Below are 9,688 nucleotides of genomic sequence, written 5' to 3'. Positions count from 1 at the left end.
AAGAAATCTTTCTAATATCACAAAAATAGGACTTATCTTCCTGTGTGACTGCAAGCACCTCACTCCCAGCTGGGTCATTTCCTTATTTGCATGCCCACAAAATACAGATGGTGTCAGTATCCAGTTTTTATCAGGGGTGACTGAAAGATAGTTCAAACTCCTGTGACAACTGCCTCCAGTTACCAAAAACTAAAGCTCCAGAAACTCACAACTTACTCTTCTTAACTCTAGAAACTGGAACTTTGTTTCCCTCAGTAGGTCTTTGAACTGGATAAGCATGAATGTTTGTGCATTTAATTTTTATTATAGTGATGTGTGATTCAGTAAGATTTAGCTAACATTTTGATTACAACCCACAGGGACCTGTTACCAATCAGGAACATCAGCCCAGACAGAAAGGCACCAGGTGGCCCGTAACAGAGAGTCACACAAAAAGAAATGTAACAAAATCAGTGAGAGCTCAATGTCTGTAGAAGGCTCAATGGGATTCATATACACAGCAAGAAGCAGAGTGGCTCTTTGTGACTTCAATTCCACTCCAACTCCACGGAGACTCTGTAAATAGGGCTCCCACCGCTCCTTGTCCCATGCTATGGAACAGCTAAACCTCCCAAAAAGCAGCAGCTGGCCATTTCTACACAGGCCACTTCCTTCAGAAATCATATGCTAATACACGGAGTGAAATATGCTAATGAGGCGTGGACGCAAATTCCCCACACCTCATTAGCATAACACCACGTTCTCCCAGACTCCAAAACGCCATGTAGAAGCGCAGCCCCAGAGGCGGGGGGTGTGTGCTTCTGGAAGGAAGTCCTTCTTCCGGAGGCCCCTTCTTCCTGCAAATTTTTGGGAAGGGGCCTCTAGGAGGAGGACTTCCTTCTGGAAGCGCCCCCACCCCACCCCGGGCCATGCTTCTACATGGCGTTTTGGAGTCCAGAAGAACGGTCTTCCGGACTCCAAATCACGTGAAATTATGCTAATAAGGTGTGGGGAATTTACATCCATGCCTCATTAGCATCTTTCGCTCCATGTATTAATATGCCACTTCCAAAGGAAGCGGCCTGTGTAGAAACAGCTGTTGAGTGGGTGCAGAGAAACTGAACCTATACGGAGATTCCACAGCACTTGAGATCTGCCCCTTCTTTTCCTTTCCCCCTCACTATCTCAACCCTCCCAGTTAAAATATCCCCAGAAATAAATACATTACTGACTAGTGCTATTGCACAACTGTCATGATGCCAGATTAGACCCTGCCTAGACTTTTCTTTAGAATTCTTAAAAACACGTACAAGTCCACTGATTCATTCGATTAATAAAACTTAAACATGCAAATCAACTGGAGAGAAACGATGCTGATTGAGCTACTTCTGATGGTGTGATGTCAATCAAAGAATGGTAAGTTCACTACCATAACAGATACAGAACTTGCTACGAGTGCCTTCCTGACAAGATAATCTACAACTAAGCAGATCTGCAATCATAGTGCAATCAAAGACCAGATATGATTTTACAGAGAAGAACAAACAGGATTCCATTCCACTACATCCTTTTTATTGACAAAAGGATAGTAGAGATATTCAGACACTGGAGAAGGAAAGTATGAATCACGGTAACAGGCAGAAGCTCCTATTGGTCTTTCAATTCCTTCAATCTTCTGATGGCAGATTTCACTGTCACTGCAGAGGTGGTGCTGTAAGAAAAACCACAGTGTCACTCCTGCACTGAAACTACCAACAACGATCATCAGTTGCACTCCTTGTGCACTCAGTTTACCAGCTGAAGAGAAACAGTTACAACAGTCCATTTCCATGTTAATATCCCACGTCCAACATGTATCCGAGGCTGAGAAGATGCACACAGCTATATGTCTTGTATCTCAAGCTAAGTTGTGCTGTATTGACATCACACAGCAAGGGAAAGATGTCATTTTGGCATCCAGGAGCCTAACTCCAAAGCACTAAAAATTCTGAATTTGACAAGGTTAAAAGTGACATGTTAAAATATGAAATTTACAATTAAAACACCCAAACAATTGTAACTGATTGGCTGCAATGCCCAAAGGGGAAAAAAAGACATTTATTCCTAAAACCTTGTCTCTACAATATTATACCACTTTAACTATACCATTGTATAGGAACAGAGAGGTAGCCGTGTTAGTCTGTATTCAAACAAAACAGTCATGTAGCACTTTGAAGACTAACAATGGGACACAGAGCCACTTTGTAGTTAAAGCAACACAATCTTACTAGTGTGGATTCAGTTAGAACTATACAGTTGTGCTTTATTCCATGTATAGCTATCTTTGTGGGAAACGCACATAAGACAAAGGTAAAGCACCTTCACTGTAAGGGCTGTGAAAAATTTACTATTTTGGTTAACTGTGTGATTTTTCTACCAAAATAGTGAGTATGGGTACAAAACCTCTATCTAGACAAGGCTCTGATGACACAGTGGTTGGGGAACTTAAAATTCAGATGGTAAGCACAGCCCCCCCAAAGTTCCTAAATTAAAACTCTTACTGAACAAATACCATAAGGAAGGTCATCATGCTACAGTAAACTTTCATATCCAGCATTCTGTTACCCAGAACTCTCAAAACAGCCAGCATTTTAACCATAAGTAAATTTTAATTACATTGCCTGTAAGTACTAATAAATATAGCAAGTTCAGTACATAAGAACGGCCATACTGGGTCAGACCAAAGGTCCATCCAGCCCAGCATCCCATCTGCCGACGGTGGCCAATGCCAGGTGCCCCAGAGAAGGAGAACAGAAGACAATGATCAAGTGATTTATCTCCTGCCATCCATCTCTTGCCCTTGTTCTGAAGGCTAGGGGCACTGTATAAGTTTACAGTGTACAATACTACTGTTGGTGGTAAATAAAGTACTCTGCATACATTTGTTTGTTTCTTAATATCTAACCTTGGTTTTATTTAGTGTTATGCACTGCTACGTATACCTCTATTATCCAGAATATTTGAATATCTGGCAACCTCCTGGTCCCAGGGCTGCTGGATTTGAAAGAGCTTACTGTGCATTTTTTAACAAATGTGTTTGTCACCATTTATAGAAATATTAACAAATAGGCAGATATCTAGATATGCAAACCCTTGAAGACATGGCTCAGAAACATTTTGTTCCTACCTATAACTGGTGTCAAAGACACATATACATACATATACAACATCTAAAGCATTTAAAACCTTTGCTTCCATGGCTACAGATAATGAAAGGAAGAAGGACACTGATATGATCTTTGTACCAAAGACAGCACGTCTGAATTTTTTAAAACCAGTGATAAGAAACAGCACATCTTGCAACATCACAAGCAGATCTTGCAATCCTATAATTATGAGTGGCAGTTTTCTAATTCAGGACGTCCATAATAAAGGGAAAGTGATCCAAGCTAATGTTAAGAATGGGGCAGAGTTAAGACTAAAATAAATTTGCTTTGTTAAGGCTGGAGAAGGTTGCAAGGAACTCCAGAGGGACTTAAAAAATAAAAAAAGGGGGGAAAGAGCAGCACAAAAAGACAGGATTCAATAGTCACAAAAGCACACTAAGTATACGCTAACCAGAATATGAACTTCTCATACTCTGAATCAACTGCAAACATGCAGGGAAAAAGCACAGGTTCCTAACCTTCAAAGAGCAACTCCAAACTGAAGAAATGGTTTGAAGAAAATAGAACAAAATTCAATGGGGACAAATGCAAAATACTCCTCTGAGGAAGAACCAATCAACTGCACACCTACAAAATGGGACATGACTGTCTAGGAAAGCTGTACTATGGAAAGGGATCTGCAGAGGTCGCAGAGAACTGCAAGCTAAATGAGAGTCAACAGTGGCACACTACTGGGGTAAAAAAACCAAACATTCTGGGATGCATTAGCAGGAGTGTTGTAAGCAGGATGCAAGAAGTCATTCTTTCATTATTAGTCAGCCATGATCAGGCCTCAACTGTAGTGTGTCCAATCATGGGTGCCACATTTCAGGAAACATGAACAAACTAGAGAAGATCCAAAGAACAACAAAAATGAATAAAGGTCTAGAGAAGGTGACCTATGGGGAGGAGTGAAAGAATAAGATTTGTTTAGCTGGGGGTGGGGGGGGAAGACAGTAACAGGTTTCAAGTAACTAGAAGGTGGTTAGGAAGACAGAAAAATTATTCTCCTTAATCTCTGATAAGACAAGAATCAATGGCCTCAAATTTCAGCAAGGGAGGTTTAGGGTGGATATCAGGAAAAATTTCTTGTCAGAGTGGTTAAACACTGGAATAAAATTGCCTAGGGAGGTTGCTGAATCTCCATCATTGGAGATTTTTAAAAGCAAACATTTGTCAGGGACAATCTAGACCAGCGAGTTCCCCAACCTATGGGTCAGGACCCAAACATGGGTTCCCATTAGATTTTCTAATTGTTGCCAGCTAGGCGGCTCCGAGCCACGTGGGGCTCTTTAAGAAGAAATTTGCTGCTCCTGCGACTGCCCACTCCTCCAGCTCCTGGTCCCCGCCCTGATGAAATGGAACTCAATGTAATTGGTTTAATGGCCAGCAGGAGGGATCCAGCCATTAAACCAATTAAATCAAATCCCATTTCAGTGCAGCAGGGCAGGGAACTGCCTGCACTGCAGGAGGGAGAAGGGAGTAGGAAGGCTGTGGGGAGCTGCGCAAAGGAGGTTGTGGCGGTGGCCCAGCAAAGGAGCAGCGGGAACCACTGGTCTAGAAGTGTTTGATTCTGCTGTGAGTGCGAGAGACTAGATTAGATGACCTCTCGAGGTTCCTTCCAGTTCTGTGATCTGCTTAAATAAGCAGCAGCAAATCAGAAAGCAACAACATTAAATTGGCTTCAACTACCAGACAACAGATCTAGTTATTAGGTCTCCTTACTTATAGGTCCAGGCACCACCAGCAACTGTCTTCATACAGGATCCACAATGCCAGATACCCACAGCTTTCCTCTTCATTTTCGTCTGTAACAAAGTATTTACTTTCAATTGAAGAAACCAAAACAAGCACATCTTTGCCCAGTAAAAATGAGCCACCTTTCAGTATTACACCAAAAACAACACAATGAAAACAGGATTTAAATATAAAGATTTCACAGCAGCTATATCTGCAATCAGAGCCAAACAAACATGAAAACAGACTTCCCATAGGTCTCTTAATATAGACCTACTTCAGTAACAGCATTTCCTCAGGGTGTATCTAGCCTACTGCAGTAAGTCCACACAACATACACAACTTCAGCTACATAAATCATTTAGCTCAACTCAATGTACCTTAGGTTGAGTTACCAAAGGGTCTACACCTTACATTTCTCACAGGGGGCAAAGTATAGAGCAGCTGACTGGAGAGGGATCTCTGGTCAATGCAGCAGGTCTTTGTTAGACCTACTAAATCTACCACTGGTAGATTATCAAGAGTCTCCATTCTGGCTGCAGTGTAGATAAGGCCTCAGGGCAAATATACCACAACAGTGGTAACTGTCTATGTTAAAAATAATCTGCAGCTGTTTGAGGAAAAACCAAAAAAAGTAGAGGAGCTGAACTGGACTTTGTTCCTAACTACAGTTGTTCATTTACAAGTTGTTGCAGCTTAAATTGTTACTCATATGGTTATAAAGCCACTTCAGCTTCAAACTGATTCACAAGACTATATAAAACAAGAAAAGAGCTCCAATACCAATCTAACTGTGAATGGATAAATAACTATCATAAAATCATTACGCTAACTGGAACCCTTATCGGAGTCCCCCACTCAATGCTTAGAAAGTAATTAAGCTGTTATATATTAAGAGGCAGGGAAATCAGAAGTAAAAAATCTCATTTCTACATGTTAAGCCTGAAAATTTCCTGGAGTGAATCAGAGGGCTCTTCTTACCTTACCACAGAAGGAGCAGGTATACTTGGCATGCTGGCTAATTTCTATTTTCTTTACCATTTTCCGAAGAGAAGCACCATAACGGGTACCATATTTACCCACAATTCCGACTTTCTTGGTGCGCTTAGCCTGTTAGGATATAAATCACCACACACGTGAGCTTAATTAAAACCAGACAGCTTAGCAGTTCACTAAACAGCAACCAAATATTAAAGCAAAATTATCTGTACACAGTTTGAATCTATTTTCTCTAGTTATATAACAGTATTTTTAAAGAGTATATTTTCCACAAATATGCTGCACAAAATAAAGTTGTACTGCACTGCAGCTAATTAAAATTTGTCCAGCATTTTGGAAAGTCAATTCTATATGAATCATTCCATAGCCACAGCTCCACAAGTATTTCTCTGGTACGTACAGCTCAGGGTCACAAATGTGCAATGGCTGCATACAGACACACCAGTGCACTTGAAGACAGGCAAAGGAGACTGGAACCTAAGTTAGGTTTCCATCATTAACTATGTACACAGAGCATTTCACCAGATGTTCTGAGGATCACAGTCATAGACAAAGTCTTGCAAAACTAAATATTTTTATCAATAGTCAGAAATAGGAGAGAAACCAAAAATTAAATGGCTTGTTCAGATTCACACAGCTCTGTCATTACCCATCATCTCCAACTTCAAGCCCGTGCCTCCTTCCAAGACCTGGAACTCCACTCTGGCCTACATCAGGGTTTCTTCTCTATAACCTTTCCTCACCCATTCCTTTACACCTTCAGTGACACCATTCTGATTCCCACCTTATTTCCTTCTCCAACAGACTTAAGCTCTCACTGCCCCAGACTCAGAATGATCTCCATAAATCCTAGTATGACAGGGCCCCATGCTCCCTAATTCACATCTCTCCTGAAGACCCTCTCTTCCTCTGTGAAGCCCATGGAACCAGGCAGAAACCAGAATAGAGAGAAATTTGCTGTTTCTCCCCTAGTTCTCCCACAGTTACTTGTTTCTATTTCTCTTCCAGAACCTACAGCCCCTCGGAAAGGCAACAGTTTTGAGATCAGTGCCTGCTGCCCGTGGTAACTGTCAGAGCTCAATAAAAATGAGCCACCAGCAAAGCTGGGAGAAGATCCCCTATTTTCTGACTCTTCCCCGCTGTCCTGATCACCAAACATCCAGGCATAGGAAACGCACTGCTACAGCCCGAACCACCCCACGGCCCGTACAGGCCTACGACGGAGACAAAGGGCTGGCACCCCGATTCCACCAGCGAGTTCCGCCCAGGAAAGCCCCTAATCCCCCCCAGGCCCCATATCCTGCCCGCCCCCGCCGTCCACGGCCCAGGCTTTACCCCCACCCCGGGCAGAGGTCCCTCCTCCACCAAGGTCCCCGGTTTACTATGTAGCGGCCCAGGTCCCCACAAGCTCCACGGCTGTCTGCCCCACCCCCAGCCCGGGTCCGGCCTTTGTCTCCTCCGCGCTCCCAAGGTCCCCGGCTCTCACCCCTCAGCGGCCCAGATCCTCCCCCGAGCCGGACCCCACCCCCCGCAGCCCGGGCCCTACCGCCACCCCGGATAGAGGCCCCTCCCCCTCAAGGTCCCCGGCTCAGTCTCCCCCGCGGGCCCGCTCCGAAAATTCAGAGTGTAGCTGCCCCCCCACAGCCGCCGCCCCAGAGAACGCGGGCGTCGCGGCAGCGGCGCCGACCCCTCCCGGCACGGGCGAGCCGGCCCGCTCGGCGGATGGCGGCGGATTGACCCGGGAGAAGCCGGGATCTCCTCCGCAACACTCACCATCCCCCTGCCGCGCCCGGACGCAAAGAAGGAGGCACTTCCTGCGCAGGCGCATTACCATGAGCCTGGCCGGAAGGAAGGGCAGCTCAAACCACGGAGAGTAAGTTCCCGGGCGTCAGAGTGGGACTATCTACCCTTCGGAGGTGTACGACTCTATTGTCGCCCCCTGCTGCTTCCGCAGCATCTCTGCTGTGGCCGGTCTGTTGCACTCAGATTCGTGGGAGAGTCAGGCGCCGCTAAGCCTTCTTCTAAGAGCCTTGTAAGCAGGGAAAGGGTTGGTAACATGCTAGACCAGCATTTCCCACAGTGTGGTCCATGGCCCAGTACCGGTCCTTGGAAAAAAACAAATACCAATCCTTAGAAAATATGCAAGTGATTGCTATGTACTCTTATTGTGAATAAATAACAAACAGTCAAATTTTATTCATTTTTCATGTTTGTGTGTGTTTATATTTTTGGGCCACAAAAAAGGGTACTCGAAAAAACCCAGTCCCAACTATTTAAAGTTTGGGAAACCCTGTGCTAGGCACTTCTGTCCTCCCCTGGTCCTACAAATTCTCTCTTTCAACATCAGTCAAGTCCTGAGGGTGCCAGATGAGAGGATCAACCTGTAGTAAAAGGACAATAAAGTACAACAATATAGCAAATTTAAAAGTGCCCTTTAATTCCAAGAACAGCAGACCTGCACTTGTCTACCTAATCTTGAATTCAGTGCTTTTTTTTTTTTTTTTTTGTAAAAAGAAGAGAAGTCAGTACTCAGACTTGCTGCCCCTTCCCCACCCCCACACACCCCTGCTAGGCAATCCTGCAGGTAGGGAGCCCTGCTTGTATTTGAGCTGAGTGCCGCTAGTACCTGATGCTGCAGAGGAAAGTGCTAGAACACCCACACTGATCAACAGCGAAATAACTCAGCCCCGGGGAAATTTTCTTCCTGACACCAGTCAGAGGTTATTTTATTGCCCTGAAACAGGAGGGCTGAGACCCTTCTGCATCATTGCTTTATAGATAGGGAAGCTGGGGTCCTCGCCAGTGGAGGGTCAAAGCTATAACTAGCATTTTTAAAATGCCAGAATAATTTTATGATCAATAATATTTATTCAAGAAAAAGAGTGACAAGTCTGACACTGAACCTCAGGCTTTGATCCTCTTCCCACAGAAGTGCAGGATTTGCAGACAGTTTATGGATTTTTTTCCCTTGTAGTACGTTAACCTGTGCAGCCAGAAGGACTGCAGGTTTGATGGCTCATCTCCCTGCTCTGATGCATCAGATCCTATCTATACAGGAGATTATCTGTATGCCTACCAGGCAAAAGGATGGAGAATAGGCAAAAGAAACAGAAGAAACAAGAGAGAGTTCAAATAAAACCATGCAATAGAAATGGATTCATTGCCGTCACTAATGTTACATCATTACTAACTGTAGCCTTGTTAGGCAACTATGTCCTATATCTACATGGAGTTAAGGGTACAGGATACAGTATATACAGCAGGTACATTTGAGGGAAATGTTTCAAAATTTAGCTTTCTTAATCTAACAAAAGGTAAGAGGTAGGGGCCAATCAGAACACACAAGCAGTATCACAAAAGTAAGTTCTGCTTTCATGTGGATCCAACTGCAGCATAAAGCTACCTAGGACCTGCTTTCAGAATTACCTCCACTCCAAGAGTTTGAGTTGCCCCCGGCCCATGCTTTTTGGTCTTACACAGCTAAATCTGATAAATCCATCTTGTGATAATAGGGTTACCTAAAGGCTTCAAACTCACAAAATGGAATTTAGTTGCAGCTTGAGTTGGAATGATCCCTCAGTTGAAAAATATTGTAGAAATGTAGTAATTCAGGGATACAGGAAACAGCCAGGTGATAAAATCCACAGAGATATAGATCAATTTTATTGGATTAAAGATTTAGCCACAGAATGCAGATTTCTGACTTCCTATCTGAAGAGCCCATAAAAAGAAAATGGAGAGAGTGGTTAGCTGGTTTTTATTTTTAAGAAAATCAAAGAACTAAGTAG

At 43.7% G+C, this 9,688-nt stretch overlaps 1 protein-coding gene across 1 annotated transcript; it reads right to left on the bottom strand.

Annotated features, from left to right (window-relative positions):
• Window positions 1–1,529: 1,529 nt before the first annotated feature.
• Window positions 1,530–7,807, bottom strand: RPL37A (ribosomal protein L37a). The gene is made up of 4 exons (XM_075001367.1): window positions 7,674–7,807; window positions 5,883–6,011; window positions 4,890–4,972; window positions 1,530–1,690 (listed from the first exon to the last, which is right to left on the bottom strand). The coding sequence occupies exons 1-4, from the start codon at window positions 7,674–7,676 to the stop codon at window positions 1,627–1,629; spliced, it is 279 nt and encodes a 92-aa protein (XP_074857468.1). The 5' UTR covers window positions 7,677–7,807; the 3' UTR covers window positions 1,530–1,626.
• Window positions 7,808–9,688: the final 1,881 nt, after the last annotated feature.

This window comes from Carettochelys insculpta, chromosome 8, assembly GCF_033958435.1.
Source record: "Carettochelys insculpta isolate YL-2023 chromosome 8, ASM3395843v1, whole genome shotgun sequence".
NCBI classification, from domain to species: Eukaryota; Metazoa; Chordata; order Testudines; family Carettochelyidae; genus Carettochelys; species Carettochelys insculpta.
Note: the sequence above shows the minus strand (reverse complement) of the source record. Positions and strands in the feature narration are given on the sequence as shown.